The sequence below is a fragment of the Callospermophilus lateralis genome, unplaced genomic scaffold (assembly GCF_048772815.1).
Source record: "Callospermophilus lateralis isolate mCalLat2 unplaced genomic scaffold, mCalLat2.hap1 Scaffold_66, whole genome shotgun sequence".
NCBI lineage: Eukaryota > Metazoa > Chordata > Mammalia > Rodentia > Sciuridae > Callospermophilus > Callospermophilus lateralis.
The window spans coordinates 5,598,811-5,621,875 of NW_027514882.1; the positions used below are offsets into that span (position 1 = coordinate 5,598,811).

Consider the following 23,065-nt stretch of genomic DNA (forward strand, 5'->3'; position numbering starts at 1 on the left):
ACACCCTGGAAGGCAAATCAAATCTTTGATCAAACTTTCTCCTCAAAGTCATTGGTGCATGGAAAGACAAAAAAAATGTGTATGGGGGAGGTGCTTAAGTTGCTTAAGTGTAAAGTACAACTTCTGCTAAGGAGATGTATTATTCATAGGATAAGTGCATTGTGGAATTCATGCCTAAACACCCTGAGGTTTCTATATTCAGAAGTAATTAAGCAGTGAATTCAAGTAGGGAAATTTAGACTTTCTTTTCTTAGCAATAAGAGCTTCATTTGGAATTAACATTATATTACCAACAGGAGAAATGCAGGTTACTTAAGATGTTTAAACTTGACATCTTAACCAGTGGACTACTTTAGACATCCTTACTTGTTCCTGACAGGTGTGTATGTAAAAGTGCAGGGTGGTGTTCTCCCAATTTATAGATACATTTATCATCTTTCTAATTATAGTATTTAATAAAAGAACTACATCAGCATAGCTGACTTTTTTTCATCATTATTGAACATTTTTACTGCATTCCTAAAGGAAAAAAAGAGTTCAGTATCATTAGTGAAATATGCAAAAATATGCAGAATTTTACCCTTAAGGAGATTATGCTAGAAATTCAGGCAAAGAGGCTTAACATAATAGTGCCCTAATAAGTCAGCTCTCTGAATTCAAAGATTTTAACTTTTGCTCTGTCACTGTGGGTTGGATCTGGGTTTCAAATCACACCAGTATATCTGCAGTTCTTAAATCTTAATTTGACTGGCAAGCTGACCATCCATCAAGCAAGAAGGAAAACCGAATAGTGGACTCATGCATCATGCACTTCCTCATGCAGAGAGGGCTGTACAGGAAAAGTGAAGGCACTTATGTTTTCTCAGCACTAAACCAGTTTCCATTTGTGTTTGCAGAACTAATATGGAACACAAAGTCTGTGGAATTCGGAAACTGTTGGATTAAAAGTAAATTAAGACTGTGATAAGATGCTTTCTAGGATGAAAGTTGTCATCCAGGAAAATACAGATATGTGTAGTTTCCTTAGAAATTCTAAAGAAATGCAAAGACCAGGCTTAGTATGGAGTAGCTAGGTCTTCATAATTTTGTAAAAGGCATTTTTTGTGTGTGTGCCTGTGTATCAAAGAATGTATAACTATGTGAACAGAAATACTGAATTTTTACTTTTCACCATATATATTGTGTACATATTAAGATTTTAAAATTTCCAATTGAAATTGTTGGACATAGGTTACACATCAGTCCTGGAATCATCAGAGGAGGGTACCAACTGAAGTCTTTCACTTGGTGAACAAGGCAAGCAGAAGCCAGAGGAGTAAGTAAGTCAAAATAAATATACTTCTTGGAAGAGGGGAAGTTGTTGGATTCTACACTATAAAATGCATAAATGCATGGTTTATCTCACTATGCATTTTCCACTCTAAAAATAATACCTTGTGCAACTGAAGAGTCTTTTTCTGAAGACTTGCTTATTTTCATCAGTGAATGGTTTTATAGTGTGAAATATCAAGAAGCATTTTAAGATTGCATTCATTTTGTATGTTCCTCCTGATATACAAAATATATCATTTCTAAAAGTTTTTTTTTTATTTTTTTTTTTATGTAATAGACTTGGTTCCCTAGCACAGTGAACTTTTCATTAAAGCCATGACTATAATTGAGTTTTCTTTCATGTCTTTAAAGCTTTGTAAAATTCATGAATTTTCTTATCATTTTTGCAGCAAAGCAAAAGTATTTCCAAATCCTTTTTGAATTTTGTGTTTAACATTAACATATTTAAAATGTTACAGAAATAGATAGAGTGGAATAAATCTTACATAAGAAAGTAAGAAAGTACTTGATTTTTGATGCATTTCAATATTGCAAATAGGTCAGTTATTCATATTAAATCAGTTCCATTACCTGTCACAGAACTGTCTATATTGTCCATACTGGATCCGGGTGTCTGGTCTAGTGCTCTCAGGGGCCTGGGGATTTCTAAAGCTTCCTCTTCATCATCAGCATCATCATCTGGAACATCTGTTTCCAAGTCAGAAATCAAGGCTCCTGACACATAACCTAATGGTGGAACTGGGGGCTGTGGGGGTGGATTATTGCTTTGAATGTGCCTAGAATTCAAATGGAAACAATAAAATGGGAAAAGCAGTCCATTAACATTCAAAAACATTGTAATAAGAATTAAATGGCATGCTATGGTAACAGTATTCTTCTTTTGCATTAATAATTTTGGAGTTTACAATGCTTTATTACATACACATCAATAGAGACAATAGGTCTCTGGGCATATGCCTTACCAACAACCACATAAATTTAAGAATTATTCTAGTGATATAAACATATATTTTGTATAGATAAGTCATCAAAAACAGAATGAAAATACTTGTCACAAGACTATTTAAATTTACCTTTTCAAAAAATAATATATATACCCATACATATATACATATTATTTTGTTTCCAGTTTTTGTGTAACCCACCCATGCGGCCTGCTAGCACTTAAGATGTCACTGGAATGCCTAATGTTCCTTCTCTTCCATCTTCAACACATTTCTGGACTTAGGAGGATTTCTTTTTGCATGACCCTCTCAGAGCAGGCTGAGTAGTATTTTCATTTGCCCCAGTTAGGGCAAGTATCTTCTGCTCTATCTACCTAGTTGTGCATCTATCTCAGCCACCAAAATCTTGAACTTCTCCAAGGCAGAAACAATTCACCCTAGTATTCTGTGTTTAGAACAAAAGATGTGTTAGATAAACCCTTTGCAATGAGTAAATAATTTTAATCTCAACCTTCATTAGATAAATAGAATCTTATAATTACCATCACAGTTTTGAAACATATTCAAGTAAAACTTAAATTTATCAAATAAGGTGGCTAAATGATGTGCAACTGGACACCTACAAAATGCTAAGCAAAAGCACTGCAATGTTATTTTCTTTCTTCTTTCCTTTCTTCCTTCCTCCCTTCCTCCGTCCCTTCCTTCCTTCCTTCCTTCCTTCCTTCCTTCCTTTCTTCCTTCCTTTCTTTTTTGGGGGAAGTACCAAGATTGAACCCAGGGATGCACAATCACTGAGCCACATCCCCAGCCCTATTTTGTATTTTATTTACAGACAGGGTCTCACTGAGTTGATTAATGCCTCACCATTGCTGAGGCTGGCTCTGAACTCAAAATCCTCCTACCTCAGCCTCCAGAGCTACTAGGATTATAGGTGTGCGCCACTGCAGCCGTCAGCAATGTTGTTTCTTAATGTAATTTAAAAGCAAATGTACTACAAGTTTTAACAGAGTCTTTTCATTGCTGTCATTCAAAAGTATCTTAAATACCCCTTCTATTTAAGCAAGACTAAAGAGTAAGTGTTATGTTCTTTTACTGTTGTCTTTTGAAACTCATTTCCAAGTCTGGCAATATCCCCTGTGTATCGTCACACTTAAGGGAAAGTAGTGCTGTCCTTGACTCCAATTGGAAGAAACAACAAGAAGCTCTGCTTTGGGGATTTTTCTAGACTCTGCCTCATAACTCTTCTCTTTGCTGACTTTATATGTTTTTACAGAAGTTAACTATGTCTTTGAGAATAATAGATTTCTATAAATTCTTCTAGTGAATTCTTGAATTTCAGTGTGGTCTCAGGACCCTGATATTTGTATTTTTTATCAGAAATTAGAGTGGTGTGAGGACTGTCCTTTCATTTTATACATGAGCTATTATTTCTGACATCATTTTAAACACATTAACTATAGCATGCAAGTGGTAAGCAAGTTGCCCATAGTTATGCAGATAGGAAGCAGGTTCACCTCCATGGTAACTGCCCCAACTTGGGCTGTCCTCAGTCAAAGCTCAGAGTATGGAATCAGAATCTGCCTAGAGGTGGGACTTAGGACCAATATATTTTAAAGTTCTCCATATGATTTCAAAACACACACAAATTTGAGAACCCCTGAGCCAAAGTCTCTGCTTCAAATGACTTAAAGTTGTGATTTCACCAGTTAACCTTGAGAGAATCCTATCACTCTTTAAGTAATTGGCTTCATTTTAACCAGTGATGTATCATAAAATAATTATGTGTAACAGGAGGTTGTCTTTAATCTTTAGAAAAAATGAGAAAATGTTCTTATCCTAAGGAAAGAGCATGTTTATACAGCTTTAAGTGACATACCTGTTTGAGAATCTCTTTGTATGTATAGTTAACTATGTTATATTTTAATATAGCTGTTATATTTTAAAAATAGTCAATTAACACTGAGAATAAGAGTCATCTCATAATCAACTTACTCTAGTAGCTAGAATTACCCTCCCATAAAAAGAAAGATAATATTATCTTTTAAAAAAGCTACCATGATTTCAAGCACAGGGTATAAATCAAGAGAACATAATTCAAAGAATGTCACAGAGATTTTGTTTTCAAGGGTGCAGGCCTATATATCACTATCTGAGAGAAAAACATTGGAAAAAACAACCAACCCTATAAAATTATGATCTACCATATTTGTACAAGATACCTATATGAATTGCATCTATAATTTATGAAAGTTTTTTAATAATTAGAAGAAAAAACTATAGATCCTGGTGTGGTGGCACAGGCTTGTAATCCCAGTGGTTCAGAAAGCTGAGGCAGGAGGATCACAAATTCAAAGACACCAATTTAGTGAGGCCCTAAGAAACTTAGAGACAACCTGTCTGAGGTGTGGGTGAGGGGGGCAGCTGAGCATGTGGTTTAGTGGTTAAGTGACCCTGGGTTCAATCCTTGGTACCAAAAGAAAAAAAATGAAATTTGGGTTTTTAATCTATTCTTTATGATTTTAAAAAATCCATTTTCTGTTAGTACATTTGTTATTTTTCTGATTTGTTTAATTCTGCCCAAAGAGGGTCTTTTAATAACTGACACTTACCATAAGTGATTTGCAGAAGCTTGGATTTACATATTCACAACCACATGCAGAATTAATCACAGGCATTTTGAAGAATCCAAAAGGAGTCCTTCATCATGGCATTAAAAGTGAGTTCAAGGATAAGCTAATTGAAGCTAAATCAGTTGTAAATTAGAAGATTCCACTGTAGCCAAATAGCACTTTAGACTGAATTTCAGCAGACCTGAATTCTTGCTCTAGCTTAGTCTCCAACTAGCTATGCGACTTTGGTCAAATTAACATTTCTGTAGTAGTTAAATCATTTTCTAAATGATTAATGAGTATACAAAATCAAAATTTTGTCCCCATGTGTATAGTTTTATGAATATGTCTTGTGAATTTACATAAAAGGGCATTTCCATGTGCAGAAAACATGGATCCCTTGACTCAGTGAATATATTTACCATGTTTGTTTTGCTATATCAAACTGATATGCCCTTGTCAGTTCATCCAGGTGAGCCTGCAGCATGGGTTGCATCTCTACCCGTGGAGATGGAGTAAGAGTGGCAGTAGACTGTTGTCCAAAAGAGATAGCAGGAGAGGAAGCCACGCCTCAAACAGGTGGAGTTGGGACCCGATCATCATCTTCTTCCAGTTCATGTTCCATACCCTGGTGTAAGTATGTTTGTACTGGTAATGGTGGGCACCAACTATCACTGTCATAGCTGAAATTAGATGAGGAAAAATGCACATTAATAGACAAACAAAAATGGCTACACTGACAATAAACAGCAACCACACGGTGTCTAAAATGTTCTCTCAGTTTACTTCATCCTGATCACATTGTCAATGCTACTATAGTAAATCACCTAATTTGAAATTGTAATTACAACTGTTATCTCAGTATCTCAATTTATTATTTAAAGATCTTTTTCGCTAATTGTTACCCCACAGTTACAAAAAGCAATAACTTCCCAACAAAGTTACTCATGTGGAAACACCAAATTGCTAATTAAAGACAATTAATGAATTTAGTGCTTGTAGACTTAACTGCTTCCTTCTCTTATGCACCAGCAGAATACATCAATAGAGCTGACTGACCATATAAGAAGTATCAGAGAACTTGATTTGCTTTTTTTTAAAGAGAGAGTGAGGAGAGAGAGAGAGAGAGAGAGAGAGAGAGAGAGAGAGAGAGAGAGAATTTTAATATTTTATTTCTTAGTTTTTGGCAGACACAACATCTTTGTTTGTATGTGGTGCTGAGGATCGAACCCGGGCCGCACGCATGCCAGACGGGGGCGCTACCACTTGAGCCACATCCCCAGCCCCTTGATTTGCTTTTATTCTAGACTTATGACAACCTTTCTATTTGATATTCCAGTCATAAGACTTCATGACACAAATTATACTCAATATTAGTTTATTTCCCTTATTTTTATCAGTAAAATCAAATGCTTCTTCTTACATTGAGTGTTAAATTCAAACCAGAAAACGGAAGTTCAAAACCTTGCCCTACAAAATATATATTTTTTAAAAAATTGTTTTATTGTAGTAAAATATTTAATATGAAATAAACTTCATTGACATATTTTAAGTGCACAAAATACAATTATTTTAAATACTTATATTTCATGTTCAAATTACATCTAGAAACGGGATTATGGTCCAGGAATATGACCGTAATATGACCAGGAATATGTTTTTGTTGTGGTACAAAATAAGCAGAATTTCTACTTATACTTTTTCTGTAACCCTAATGTTTTCAGAAATCAAATAAGTCCTAATATACTTTTTTATAGATTTTTAAGTATAAGATAAGAATAATAAAGGATTTAATTGTTTTCTTAATTCAACATCTTAAATATCTCCTGAATCTGCCTCCTACATCTCCTCTTCCATAATTATTGATCAGTCACCTTCTATAAAATAGTTCAGTAGCTTTCTGATTCTCTTTTCTTCTTTTCCACCCTATCTTTAATGCAGGCAACAGGATGTTAATTCACATCACACCTACACTTACGATCATAACTAATATGAGAAAAGTCAAAACTCATTAGCTGGCTTAAAAGATCCTTCCCCAATGGATTAATCTGTTATTTTAGCCCTGTTTCTCACTATTTCCCCAACATCAGCCTATTTTCTAATTTTTCCTAAACTCTGGGTCTGCGTATGACTGTTCTCAAATCATCTATCTGCCTGTGGGTTCCTGGTCACCTCAAAGGTGGTTAGTTTTGTGGAACCTTCTCTACCATTTCCATATACAACTGATTAGAATTTTATAATACCTACATTGTGGAACTACCCATGTTATATTGGGATTATTTGTCTCTGTCTCTTTTGTCCTATTATTCTGTGAGATCCTTAAGTCCAAGAACTATTTAATACTCTTCTACATTGCTAGTGCTTAGTACCTAAAATTAGAATTAACTATCCATATCACAGCTATGCATAACTAGTCTTGATCTCCCTTATAAAAAAAAACTGTAACTCATATAGATCCACTGTAAGTTGAATATCTTCACTTGAGTAACATTTTAATCATTTTGTTAAAAACTGAATATATCATAAAAACCTGCATGTGGACATGTATAGCAGTTTTATTTATAATTGCCAAAATTTGGAAGTAGCTAAGATATCCCCAGAAGTTGAATAAATAAACAGATACATCCAGACAATGGAATATTATTCAATGTTTAAAAGAATTGGGCTTCAAGTCATAAAAAGACATGGAGAAAACATAAATGCACCTTGGTAAGTGAAAGAAGTCAATATACAAAGGGTATAGATTGTATATTTCCAATTCCAGAACATTCTAGAAATGGCAAAACCATGAACAGAGTAAAAACATCAGTAGTGCCAGACTCTGGGGAGTGAGAGATGGGCAAAAAGCAAAGTGGATTTTAGAACAGTGAAGATATTTTGTATGATACAATAATGGTAGATACATGTCAACCTGAATCTGTCCAAACCACAAAATGTACCACATGATAAGTAAACCCTGTGGGAAATGATGCATTCTGGGAGATAATGATGTGCCAATGCAAGTTCATCAACTAGAATAATTGCACCAGCTTGGTGAGAGATGATAGGAGATTATGCATATGTGAAAGTTGGGATAAATCACTATGCTTTTCTTCATTTTCTTGTGAACCAAAAACTGGTCTATAAAACTAAAATCTCTTTTTAAAGTAACCCCAAATTTATCATCCTTTTTTCCCAACAGTTATGTGTTAGGGTCCTGACTTTATTTCATATAGCATACAATTCAGTAGATTGATATTAAGTAAATTATTAAAAATACAGGGTACTATAGAATTGATTTGGAAGGCCTAATATTGTTTTGGGGTTGATCAAGGCTACAGTGATCACTAAAAAGAGAAAATTTTAAGTGACATATGTGGAAGGGAAATGGTTTTGGAACAATTCAGATAGTTTCCTAAATGGCAATATCTTCCAAAGAAAGAAAAAAAATGGGCACAGGTGAAGCAGAGCACCACTTACATTTTTTTTCTATGAAAATATGAGAATGGTCTACCAATTTTATTTCTCTTATCTATTCTGTTTATTAAATATATTTAATCTTTAGTCTACCTTTAGGATAGGTTTTATAGTTTCTCAACATGAATCTTCTGCTCAAACTAAATTGGTTTGTCTCCTCTTGTCTACGTACTTTTCTGGTAGGTTTGTTTATAGAATCCAAGTTATTCAAATAAACTGGATGCCTCCAAATTTACCTATCTTAATCTGATAAATCCTCAAGCTATAGGTGAAATCTCATATCTTTATAAAGATTTCCTTGATGAGGCCAACTAGCATTGCTAAACTACTCTTCTTAACTGGTGCTGACAATATTTTTCTACATTTATTTGAAAATTGATTATGCACCATCTAATGTTCTTTCCAATGTTGGACTCTTTTAACACTTTAAATTATTTTTGTATTTACTTTTCACATGTTTATGGTATCTTTTTCTCAAGTGGATTTAAGCTACCTTAGAGTTATAACACGGAACTCTTCTTGTTCTGTTGCCCCTAACAGTATACCTTAAAAATAGTAGGTTATAAGCATATTTACTGATTTGAAATGAAAACACACAATTTGATTAATTAATAAAAATGCTTAGGTTTATTTTCTTACTTAACTTTAAATATCATATTATTAACTCAAACAAAAAAATATACAAGAAAGCTAATCATAAAATAATTGTCCTTTTTCAGTATAGAATGTGTTTACCATTGTAGTTCATCAATTAAATTTACATTTACTTTGTAAAATTCAGTAGAAAAGAGCACATTTATTTTTGTGTCAGAAAGTCATAATTGCACTTTCTTACATTGGTTTATTCCCATATATATTATACTTTTAAATAAAAAACTATATACTTAATCTTTCAAATGAAATTAGCCAGTTATCTCCTAAAATTTGTGTAGTCCATAAATAGTAAACTGTTCTTACTTTCAATAATCTACTAGAGATATACCTATGGAATGAAAACACAAAATGAACATAAGAGAAAGGAAAAGTGTATGGTATATGCATCACATGTGTTAAGGTAACAAAAAAAAAAACATGGTAGTAAGTTGTATTAGATTCATTTTTATTATTCAAATAATATCAGGCAAAGAAGTGTCTAACCATTAAAGCATTATTTTTAATACTATGTAAATGCATTGCATTGTGTATTAAATGACTAAAACATATTTCATCACCTATCTCACAAACATACTATACATTTTATCACCAATTCTTCTATGTCCTTTTTCAAAGTTACTCTAGAACTTTAATATACCAACTCTGTATATAAGTCTACATGCAGTATATAAGCAAAGCTGGGAACAGTCCATGGATTCAAAGTGATTTGTACCAACATTAGATAAATAAACAAAGAAGGAAAGAATATTCAAAGAAGAAAAATATGAAAGAATAGAGGAAAGGAATCTGGGATATAGTGCAAATCAAAATGGCGAAGAATTGTTCATCATCTCTGAAATAGTCAAGTCTTGATCCATTCCAGAGGAACATATATTTTAGGCTTAGTTCATGCAGCTACTAAGGAAGGATGAAAAGACTACAGATGTGCCTATGAAGTCTATAAAAATGTAAATCTGTTTTGATAGTTTCCTTCACATTTTATAATACACATCTTATTTGAGAGATAGAATTTCATCTTTTTCTTGTGTAACATTAAAATGAATAAAAATTCTCCTAATGCCAAACCATAGTTCTTCTGGCCAACCTTTCCTAGGGAAGTGCTTGTTCTTTTGACATTCTGTCAGTGAAATATGAGGCGTCATGTTATGTCTTGACTGATGAATAATGATAAAGATGATGGCAAATCAATGCCGCATGTGAACTAACTTGTTAAAGGCCAAATACAAATATCAAATTACTAATAAAAAATACAATGAAGTTCAACACTAGCAAAAGCTTGCCAATCTCTAATTGCAATAACAAAGCAAAGCACCAGTTTTATACTTAATTACTATTCAATGCTTCCTAGCATCATGACTATAATAAAATGTATATATTTATAGTGAAGAACTAATACATTTTAACACTATTTTGTCTAACTGAAGATGCATATTGATGAGAGAGAACATTTAGCATTGTTACCATATTATTGAATTAACAATTAAATATTTTGTTATTTGGAAAATGCTTTGATAACTTTTGGTATTTAGTATTGTAAGGAAAGACTGGTCCAAGAAATGCTTAGAAAGAAAATTGCTGATTTCTAAACACTTAGAAATTATACTAAAAATTGTAACAAAAACTAGAGACTATACTTTCCAGATCACAGTTTTTATCAGCTAGGAATTGTGCCTAAATCTACTCCTTTCGCACCTACCCACTTTCATCCTCTTATTTTACTGCCTTAGCATTTTTATATCATATGATTTCTAGATCATATGCTATGATATCTTGTATGTGATCCACCTGCAATCTCATGTCCTTCAGCATCATGTTCTCCAATCCATCATCTGTATTCAAAAATCAGAATTTTCCTATGGCATTAAGGATTCAAGATGAAAACTAAGACTCCATGTCAGATGTTGTCATACAAAATGTAGGTTAAAGCTCATAAAACCACATACAGAAGCCACCAATTGCTGAAGGATGCAGACAAGTAATTAAAATAAAGTGCTGAGGGTAGGGCATGGAAGCGGGTGGTACTGAATAGGGGCAACTAAGAGAAAAGCAGATACCTCTAACTAGAATAGGGCAGGGTTTCCAAAGGAAGACCAATGGAGCTATTTCTACTCTCATTTTCTCATCACACATAGTATTAATTTTAATTTTTTCTTTCCCCACAGAAATTTCTTTCCATTTGTTCAAATAGTGACCTTAGTATTGTTTCAATGCAGCTATTGATTAATGACCTATTTCTAGTACATAAGATCCATTAGATCAGAGACTTATTTCTTGTTCTCCTTTGTCCTTACTTTTTGCTCTATATCTGGCATCTAACAACCACCCAACTTGGCAATGTTCTTTATGAAGAAATGATTCAAGATTCACGGCAATATTCTCCAGCTATCAGCTTTTTGAAGACTTACCTGCTTACCTGGCATCTATGATTATTCCTTGGGGTAGACAAATTATTATTTTGTATACAAAATTCCCCAAGAGCTCATTGTACAAAATCGTGTGTGTCAGAGAGAAAAAGACAGAGACAGAGAGACAGAGAGATGGAGATGGATAAGTGTTGTGAAGGGGGTTACTATCTAGAATGTGCTTTCTATCTTCCCCTCTGGGTCACAGGTCAGTTTTCCCTAGTAATTGTACATTTATCTTGTGTCTCCTATGTCTCTTCCAAGTACAATGCTTAGCACTTATTATACTTGATAGAAATATTTGTGGATTAAATTATCTATTAGGATGTTAGAAATAAAAGTGTCATAATCTCTATATCTCTGTAAGTAGTATAACTGCAGAATCCTTGATGGATAGAAGTAAAAATTATCAAAAGCAAAAAATTAATTCTAAAGTTTCTCTACTTTGAATATGAAGAAAACCTCAAGCCTAAATTATGAAGTTTTCACACTAAAATATAAAAAGATTCTATAGAAGTTCTCATCTGTGAAATAGTCAACGTTAATTTCATGAATAGCAGACTACAACCTGAGTCTAATAATATTTCCTTTTTGGTAGTGTGAGGTTTGCACATTAGAAAACACCAAAATGTAAAGATTATATGCAAAGGAACAATATCAGCCTCAGCTTAGTAAGTTTAATTTGTTCTTTTTGCATTGACTTTAAATATGTTTTCATCACAAACAATTGAAATAAAACCTACAATATTCTTTGAAAAAAAAAACCTAAAATAGAAGTAAATCTAATTCTGTGGTTAGTATTATTAACTGTTTAAGACCTAACCATTACTTTGAGCAAGAATGACTTTTTTTCAGCAAATACTAGGTAAAGTGATAAAAATTCAAAGGTAAATAAGGACTAAAATACATCCTAAATAGACTTCAAATATACATATGAATACATATACACATGCATGTAGATATATACATATACATGTATATGGTCAACAAATATAATTTACCTATTTAAAAAATCAAGTTGATATTATAGAAATCTTTAAAAAGGGATTTTTTAATATCATATATTTTGGATGAATATTTAAACAAATTAAAATCCCCTTAAGAAATAAGTTTTTGCTTTATATCTTGATATTCTGAAAATGATTTTGTCAAAAGATAAAAGTCTGCAATAGCATATGTTATTTCATTATCAAATTAGTATTTCCAATTCTACTGCTAGATAAAACAAATCAAGTGATAAGTTTAGTACTCACTTTGATGGAATTAATTTTATTTTAATGAGTAACTGGCCTTATTATATTGTACATATATTTCAAGTAGACTCAACAAAAAAAGAAAATAGAAAGAATTCCAAATTACCCATAATTTTTGTGTGATTTGTGTTTTCAATTTTATGCTTAAAAAGTTTTAATAGCATTGCTTTCTCTTCATATTCATCTTTTAAATTTCATTCCCTCATTTTGTGATGATTCTGTTTAAAATGCAGACTGTAAAATTCTGTGTGATAATCTTTTCTTATGGAATATGTATCTTTGCTCTTCCTTTTCTTTTGCAGTGCTGGGGATTGAACCCAGGGCCTCACACAGGCTAAGCAAGAGCTCCAACACTGAGCTACACCTTCAGCCCTTATAGGTCTGCTATTTCTTTGCTCACAATTCATGTGAGACTAACACATTTATACCTTGAGGTAAATTAATTTCATATAAAAAATTTAATTTTTTTAAGTTACGGAAAGAAAGCATGTACCCTTAGCTGCCTATTTCATAGGTCAATATATTTCTAAAATATATAAATGATAATAATATGAATATATATGGGCACTATAATCCCAGAGAAATAAATAAAGTCCTTTGGAGGGAGAAAAAAACATACAAAAAATATGTGATGAGTGTGTGTGTGTGTGTGTGTGTGTGTGTGTGTGTATGTGTGTGATGTGTGTACATGTATACATACTATGTGTGTGTGTATATATATTTATATATATAATTCATGTTATATCTATACAGATGTGTGTGTATATATATATATATATATATATATATATATATATATATATATATATTATATATAGGAAAATAATATTTTTGAAAGAAAACAAAAGCTATGACATAGAAAACAGTTATGAAAAGTACTCTGGGAACCTCAGAAGATTTAGAAAGCAGATAGAATAAATGATAAGTACATACATATAATATTTTTTGAACCAAGACAAGATTTAAATCTATCATTCAAATAAACTGATATATATATATATATATATATATATATATATATTTCTAAGTAAAGAAAATTTATGCAAAGAAAAACTGTCTGTATTCTCTATTTTAGGTTACATAAAGGTCTAGTCAAAATAAACAGTGACCTAGGAATTATAAGGAAGACATAGGATTTATTCATACAGAAAAAGAGAATATATTCTTTTGACCTGTTTTTTTTCTTTCAAATAAAAAATTATCTGTGTCTGTGTTCAAAATCAATTAACACTTAAGCTTACAGAGGACACTAACTCTTGTTAGATGTTTCAAAAGAAAGAATCAGAAAACTGATCACATTTAAAGGTCCTCAAAGGAAATTTTCTAACTTAAAAAGGTTTTGTTACAGAGTGTGCATTGGCTTGAACCTCTTTTATTGTCCCTGCCCCCAAATTCCCATCAGAGCTGATGATTAAAGTTCTACCCACTTCCCAGGTCCCTACAATTATCCCATTGTGATGGCGCTCTACCGTGGTGCCCTGTTATGGCCAGACATCAAGTCATTAGAGAACTGCAAGGGATGATGAGGAAGATTATTTTAATTTCCTTTCAGCCCTTCTCAGGAGTGGCTCTTTAGTTCAAAGAGCTGTGGGTACTTGCTTTCAAACTAACAAGCAATATTATAAATGTAGGCTGCATTATCATGATTGCAGACAATCTGACGCACTTGAAGGCCAAGGATTCACAGTCCTCAATATGTGCTGTTTTGTGTTTATCAGCTAAAAATACACGGACAGTGCAAACAGGAAAGAGGGAAAATGTAATGAACAGGGTGGGAGGGGAGCTAAGAAAGAACAAGAACTCAGGGCAAAAGAGAACAATAGAGAGTGGAATGCAAGCTGGGCCATTTTGTTGGTATATAAAATACCATTTACCCATTCTCTTGCTGTTCCACTCCATAGTGTTCCAGCTCTATGCCAGGAAGGGGTTGAACTGGGGGAGGAGGTAGAGGGACATTGGCCCAGGTTGATCCATTGTTTTTCTGTGGTTTAGAGGAGTTTTTATATTTCCTCTTTTTTCCACCTTTCCCACCTGGAAATAATAATGCATTTATTTAGAGATGGTGAATATCAGAACAAACAGGCAATATCAGGTGGAAAGATGTATTTGTTTTCAAAATACCAGAATCGCTATGTTAGAGATGGTAAAAGCTATAAACAATGAAATTATATAATCAGAAACACATTTTTATAAATCACTCAAAATGATATTGTTTCTTTCCCATTGCATTAACTGCAGAGCTGAATAAACCAAAAACATGGCTGCTGTATCAAAAGAACATTTATTGATTTATTCATGTCTGCTGCCTCCACGTTTTCACTGTTAGAGGAAATAATGGTCCATAACAAATTCTTTTAAATGTCAGATTTTAGTGCGTTTAAAATGCTCTTTTGAATAATCTCTCTCAGTGGAAAATACAGTGTCTAAGGATACAGGCTTAACTTTTCCATTAGAATTTGCTCAATTTAATTAATCCAGGAGAGTAACATTTTTCTCTCAAAAGTCACTGATAAAAATCAATCAAGTACAATCTGGAGAATACCTATAAACCTCTCACAATGATACATTTCATAGACTTTTTGACTAATAAATGGCACAATTACTTTTGCATATAGTGAGAATATTTCCCAGATGTTTTAACTATCACATTTTGTAAATTCCAAAAAGGAGGGAAAATTAATGATAATATAGTGATCAGTTTCAGTACTATTTGTTACATGAATGAATTCATGCACAAATATTAGCAGAACATAAATGAAGAGTGTATGAGCCATATCTGAGATTACATGATGCTTAATGAACTATAAAAATAAAATTCATCATCTGCATAGTGCTGTACTTTTTAAAATCAAGTAAATAAAGCTTTTTCATAAAAATGGACCTCAGTTGGATGCAGACTGAATACTTCATGAGCAAAATGAAAATGACCTTTCAGGGGTGACTCAGTAACTTCCAATAATTCCACCTCAACTTAAAGCTAAATTTTAAGCATAGGATATTTGTAGCAGGGCTATCTAGCCATTTAGATCTCACTAAGAAGTCAATCCATCCTTTTTCTTCTACAACTGCTGAGTCAGATTATGCAATTTGGTAATAATGTCTTTGAGTGCCAGAAAGTGATAAAACTCTTAAACTAGACACTACAGCCAATAATTGAGTTGTGTACATTTTCCACATAGGATACATAAATAAATATTTAAAAGAAGATCCCTACAAAAAAAGTGCTTTCAGCTTTCCTCTCACTTCTATTCTTTGACAGGACAAAAGATATTAAGAGGAGGGTAAGAAAGTGTCCTATGTTTAGTGAGTAAGAGTTTGGTTTCTGAGTTTGAAATTTAACTCCTCACTCAAAAGGTATTGCCTTAACTTACATACATGTAAAAGAAATATGAACTTATTCCACTTTTTTTTCTTTGGTACTTGGGATTGGACCCAGGAATGTTTTACCATTGAGCCACATCCCCAGCCCTTTTAGTTTTTATTTTGTGACAAGATCTTGCTAAGTTGTGTAAGGCCTTGGTAATTTGCTGAGGCTGGCCTCAAAATTTGTGATCCTCCTGAGTTGTTGGGATTATAGGCATGCAAAAGTTACTACTTCCTTGAGTTGTCATGAGGATTATAAGAGATATTGTATAGGAAGTGCTCAGATGCACAGAAAAACTCAATAAATGCCAATCATAATTGCTTTCTCCTGTCTTCTCTTCCTCATAGCAAAACCAGTTTCACTTGTTTTCTGAAGTCTTACTTGTCAGAAAAGGCCTCATATTCAGAATAAAAATAATAATATGCTTGCTCGGTTATAAGTATGTAATTTTTGTTTTTAAGGTAAATGAACCTCAATTCCTCATTTCCTTAACCCACCAATCACTAAGGTCTATTTCCTTTTTACAGTATCAGAACTATATTTCAATGATTGAGAGAAGAATGCTTGAGCTATTTGTTCTTCCTGATCACTCCCTTTCAACTTTATGTATGCACAATCCTAATCACATTCTCCAGCATTTTAGAAATGTCATTTGAATCTCACCTGAACAAAGTGCCTAAGAAAGAAGTTCCTACACCTCCGTATTCTAGATGATGACACTAAGGCTCTGAATGTTATGTGATTCACTTTCACATAGCAAGAGAACAATCAGATTTACTACTGAGTAGCTTAACTTGAAAATATTTCTAGAGCTCTGAACCTCATTGTTGAAGCCCTTGCTCAGGTTCAAGAAAGCTACTCATTATTATGCTTCCAAACAACAACAGGCTTTTAAATGTGTTCTGGAAATAGCTGAAGCACAGAGAGAATTACTGTGTACTTTACAACCAACACTTATTTTTCCCCTGTTCTGGAGAAATATCTGTTCTTTCATTTGATCAGTCTGGGTAGGACTATTATTCATCAACACATGCATCTTAGGACGTCTTAACAACACTTTGAGATGGAGGTGAGCTTGATATAACTGACAACTGTTAAAATCTCTTGAGATCTGAATCTTTAGAGAAGCAAGCCACAGTCTGCTGCTTCACCTTGAACCCTGTATCATCTGAAGGCCAGAGTACCTAAATTATGTTTTAACGAAGCAGATATTGATGCCTTGTAAACATATTTGACCCTTTTCTCTTAAAATAAAAATGTAAATAGTTGGATAGTTAAAGCTTAAAAAATGACTTCTCTGTAAAAAAAATAAATCATAAAAGCAATTCATTTTAAAATTAAACATATGGTCTATTTTTTAAAAAATATTAAAAGATTTAGCTATTGTTACCAATATTTTATATTATATACACATACAACTATGATTTAAAATACTATTTTAAAACATCTGAGTTTTATTGTATAGTTTTTACTGGTTGGATATTTAACAAGAAGTACTCAGAACTTACATATTGAATGCATTATAAAAGTGTTTCAAAGAGGGTAAGAAGTTCACTCAAATAATTCAGAAATGCCCAATTTTCTTTGTCACTGTGATTATTTTAAATTGGTTACACCAATGTGCACAGATTTAAAAAATCCCATAATATATGATTAGCTAGCCACGGGGCAGTTAATTCTTAGATTTGGCCCCTAGGAAACATAGCTATAAATAAAAAGAATTAAACAAAAGTGTAACATTAAACTCAATTAGACTAAACTGTAAAAGGAATAATCACCTCACTCTTACCTACTAAAAAATGCTTTCTATCACCAATTCAAGTAATCCTTTATTCAAATGTAGATGAAGTAGTTAATATAATTCCTGGATATATGTAAATGTCACTCAAGAGATTAATGGATTCAAACAGCAGCAAGCACCACTGTGAATCCTGTTCTGCTTTCAATTACTCAAAAGATAACTTTTAAATTTGGTGAAAATCAATCTATACAGAACATTTAATGAAAGATTTACAGGTCTTATGGAGTCCATGGCTTGCAATATGGAGATTTATTTTCATATATTGCTTGATCTTTACATATATTTAATGAAATAAAAAGGAATATCCAACAAAATTACTTTTTAATTATTCAGAAAAATTGTGGGACTAATTATAAATAAATGCCCGCATAAATGACATAGAAGGTCATTCAAAACATTCCCTTATATTATTAAGCCAGTTTAAATTCATAACAGATGTTTAAAATTTTCTGAATTCTATAATGTACCTAATCCTACCAATAGGCAAGAAGAGCAAATGACTCATTTTGGAGGGAAGAGAGAGCATTAACATTTTCATTCTGAGAAGGTTCCATCTCCTGAGGAAAAGTAATTTAGTAAATGTAACACTAATGATAAGAAAAAGTTAACTCTTCATAGTCTTGATGCCTTGGAGACTGCACAGTATCATAGTACACTATAATCCTTTATTATTAATATGTAATTTTAAAAAACCAAACAGAAACTCCATAAAAACAATTAGCATATAATTAAGCATATTAAGTAAGTGGAGTCAGGAACCAGTCAGAAGTAGGCAGAAAAAGGCATGTGATGTAAATAGGTGGAATTTACAATGTCGTTAATACAATATCCTCACATACAAAGGGAGGATAACTCATTAGGATAGGAATATATTTCTATCCAATGAAATGCGTTTTTCCTTACACTTGTTGGTTTAGCTGATATTTCTCAAATATATATTAAAAGTGACAGCATAAAATAGTTATTGTTATCAAATATTGTATTTTTTGAAGTAAAAATTAATAATTTCACATATTAACATTCATATTTAGCATAGTAATCATTGAATTGATAACTATTACATAATATTTGAGAGGTTGTCCTAAAATAGGAAGTTATATCATTGGCATCCCGATATGAAATCATCTCTGAGATTATTTTCATTTCAGTTGAATTTATCTTTTGATATCAATGACCTGGAGTTAACTTTCATGCATGATCTTTTTATTATAAAGTTCTTTGGACTCATATATTTGGTTCAAGATGGAATGAACTCATCTGCTCTTTAAGGAATAGTAATTAGTAAAATGGCACTATTTTTCTTTCAATACATTATTGTGCAGTTAGTACGTAAGTGATGACAATGATTTTTATTGCCCACCCCCACCAAGGCATAATTTCACCAGGATCAAATGTTATTGTCATTTGAAAGATAAATGCCTGACAGTGGCTTGCGATTCAATATTTCCTCATCAGTTGTTAGGGAACACAGGTCATATGCTGGTGACAAACAAATATTTCTCCTTACTGTGATGAGACCAACCTGAGAGACTGCCACTCCTTTCTGAGCTGTTGTGAGAGCTGGTTGTGCTGAAATCCTGTGACTGGTTGTGTGGCATTCTATTAGACAATCCCTCAGCCAATCGGTAGTCAGGGATGTAAAGTAAGGCTAAGGGTTAAAGTCAGAGGTCATAGTGGCATCATGTGATTAGTTCACAGCACAAGCCCATGCAGAACATGCAGTTAGCAACTCAGAAGCGGATGTCATGGGAGAGTGGAGGAATGACTCCTCTAGCCTGTCCTAATGGAAGTACAGATGGATTGCTGATCACTATATTGAAAAACAGCTGAATGGGTGAACCCGATTGGTGTTGGTGTGTGGTAGCGGCGGTGGAGGCAGTGGCCGTGGTGGTAGGAATTGTTCAAGGTACTGAATACATGCCAGTATGTTTTTTTAGTTTAGGTAGTGAACCTGGTAATGCATCACTGAATTGAACAACAAATACTAATTTCTATCTCATGCACAAATGACATGAAGTTAACTTCTCAGGACAGAAGAATGTGACTCACCATTGTTACCTTTGTTCTGTTCAGGCAGAGAATAACCAAATCCCATCAGATCTGTTTTTTGCTGAATTGAGCTTTTCCACTGTGGATCAGGCAGATCGACAGCCAATTCATGGATGCTATTGGAATGCAAGATCTGTGTCGTGGCATATGGGGTAGCCTGTGTTATTTGGCTGGAACTGTTGTAAGTGGTTTTGGTAGTGAAGTCAATGCTGCTATAAATGGCTCCATATGAGAGCATCTTTGCTGTTTTATCCCCTTGGCCTGGAACTGGTGGCAGCAAATCCGTGATGAACATAGGGAAATGAAACAATTTAATGACACACAGGAAGCCCAAAACTATGAGAATTGAAGATGAAAAATAAATGTGTCATGCCACACGTTTGCATTTCAGCTGAGATGGGCTTCATGAACCAATGAAGGGTAGATGATATACAACCATCGCCAAGCTATCAACCTCAGTGACAGGCAGGCCTACTGCTCGTCCTTCACGTCTCACTGCTTAACACATCCCTTCCCCCATTTCCTCTAACCAGGAATGAAAAATTTGGGATATTTCACTACTGAAACATGCTTTCAGTTGTTCACTATGTTTTAGAATCAAGGAAAGTGGTAGCAAGATACAGCAGCAATGAACAGAGGGAATCTACAAATTGTGCCTGAAAACAGCTCTTTCCACTTCATCCCCAAAGATATGGAACATGGCTGCTAAATAGTTGCAAAAATTTCCAAAATTATACGACCCTGATTTTGAAATCCATTTTTCTGAAGTTTTTACTTGACATTTATGTGATCTGATTTTATAACTGCAGAAATGGAGAACTGATGGTAGAAAATGTGTTCTTTTTTTCTTGCATAACAAAGGAAAATTTTCATGAATAAGTCATTTCCATAATATAGAAGGATTTAACTATAGAAAAAGCAACATTAGTGATCAGTGAGTTTAATTTATGCTATCAACACTTAGAAGTGGAGAATTACAGTTTCACGTTGTAATACAGCAAGAGTAAAATTAAACTTCAGGAACAACACTGAATATCAATCGGTCCATTTATCATTTTGGTATGCTGAATTATCTTTACAGGATGCTTTATAATTCAGATCTGCCACCTCGCTCCTGAGCTCTTTTCCCTTTTCAGAAGAAAGACACTAAGTGAATCTAAAAGAGAAATCACTAACTCTAGTATTAATCATGTACAGTGAAGATAAATCTAATTATAGTGCAGTCCTGAATAATGTATGTTCTGAAAATATCACTTCATAGGACTTGAGGTCATGAAACCACTTGATCTCTTCATTATAAGACATTTCAACTGTCTTTAAAACTTTTAGATTTGATAATGCCCATAGTACTTGAAATAAAAGTGCTTACAGAAGTATTAGCTTTTCTTTGGAATTTTATAAATACTAAAAAAAAATCTTCATTAACAACAGTGACAAGAAATTTATAATATATTGTGTACAGTGTGCAATTTCACTCTTTCTGAAGTTTTGAAAGTCTGGAATACCAACCTGTTTTACAAATATGTGGATGTTTATTTAAGTAAAGATTTTAAAGGCATCTCAGTGAGACTGTTACACATATTCACATTTTAAATTATGCTAGGTTGCATAAGCAAGAAATTGTTTTTGGATTTCAGAATATCAAAATTGTTTTTCTGTCATTATTTATTTGTGATTAATAATTATAGAATCTGATTTTAAGAAGCATTGTTCATTCTCAAGTATTAGTATCATTTTTTTTAATTCTCAGAACCTTGAATATTTAAGACTATATCAAAAATTGGCAAAAAAACCCCACCAGATCTTTTTTTTTTTGCATAAGTTTTTGGGCTCTCTCCACCTATCTCTCACTGCTGAATATTTGAATATTAATTGAATAGAAATGTTTCTCCTACGTGGACCTCAGTTTCTCATATCTTGAACTTAAGGTTCTCCAGAGTCCCTTCAGTTACATGTTATTGAAAGGGTTCTGTGCTCAAACAATTAAAAAATGGAACAATATTGTCCAAGAATATAATTCTACATAATATTACTAACAATTAAACACTAAAGTTATGGCTCTGGAAATAGAGTATCTCTCTTTCTCTGCTAGATGAAATTATAGTCAGCCTTCCAGCCTAAGTGCTTCTATATTGATTTTTGGGCTGCATGTATTGTATTCAAATATTATTTGATCACTCCCACATTTTCAAAAACTAAATTAAATTATATCCAACACTGAAACATTGGAGAATCACACATGAATATCTGTATGTGGAGGAGAATCTTATAACACGAAATACTCTGGAACTCTGGACTAGCCCTCCATTCAACAAGCTGGCTCTGAATAAGTGCGGCCATCATTAGGAAGGACTTTTCATTTAATATTTCTTGCTGTCCCCGCCAACCTTAATGCTGTCTGACTGGCACTTGTTAACATTTGTTTTGGAAAACTATGAATTCGAGAAACCTTGACTCCAGTTTGGATTAGTGGTGCAGCTTTTGAGTACCTTGGCTTTATTTGTATTCATGGATTTATTTTATTTTTGCCCAATGTAATTATTTGTATGAAGGACTGCCTTCCTCATGGCATCATAAGTTACTTGAGAACAGGAGCCTATTGGATTTATGCTTTCATTACCATAATTCCTCACCTACTGTTATGAGAGTAAGCACTTGCTGATGGAATGTTTAAATGCATTTCTCATAGTTTGCATTGGTAAAATGCAAAATTATGAAATAATTAATTTTTTCATTTTTCAAAATATGATTTTCATTACATTCATATATTGGTATTCTATTTGTAAAGGGAAAATGTCAGTATCCATGCTTATTTTTCTAAGTGAATGTGGTTATAAAATCATACATATGAACCCAACTTCAGACTACACAGCAGTATAAATAAAATAGCAGAGGCATTAAAAATCTACCAGACGTGCATTCTATATCCACTTCTCAAATTATCTTGCTTAACTCTAGTCTCTTGACTTTAAACATGTAAATATGTTTATGTATTTCATAATTGTGCAAAAGACATAAATTTAAATATACAAAAATGTCCTACAGTATTTCTGGCACAAGTGTTTAAATGACTATCAAATTGAAAAGAGAGTGGGTAGAAACTGGAAAAACTTTGTCTTGGCCTTGATATTCATGCCATAAAAATAAGGTACAAATGGAAGAAAAACCCTGCATTCTACCTTCAGTTAAATTGGACTAAGA

At 33.0% G+C, this 23,065-nt stretch overlaps 1 protein-coding gene across 1 annotated transcript in view; it reads right to left on the bottom strand.

Moving 5' to 3' along the window:
* Positions 1-23,065, bottom strand: part of LOC143389861 (roundabout homolog 2-like) — a 53,336-nt gene that overhangs the window by 18,737 nt on the left and 11,534 nt on the right. Inside the window, 5 exon segments of the mRNA XM_076842625.2 lie at positions 1,903-2,108; positions 5,308-5,568; positions 14,525-14,681; positions 19,338-19,463; positions 19,865-20,148. Coding sequence (XP_076698740.2) covers positions 1,903-2,108; positions 5,308-5,568; positions 14,525-14,681; positions 19,338-19,463; positions 19,865-20,148 — 1,034 coding nt within the window.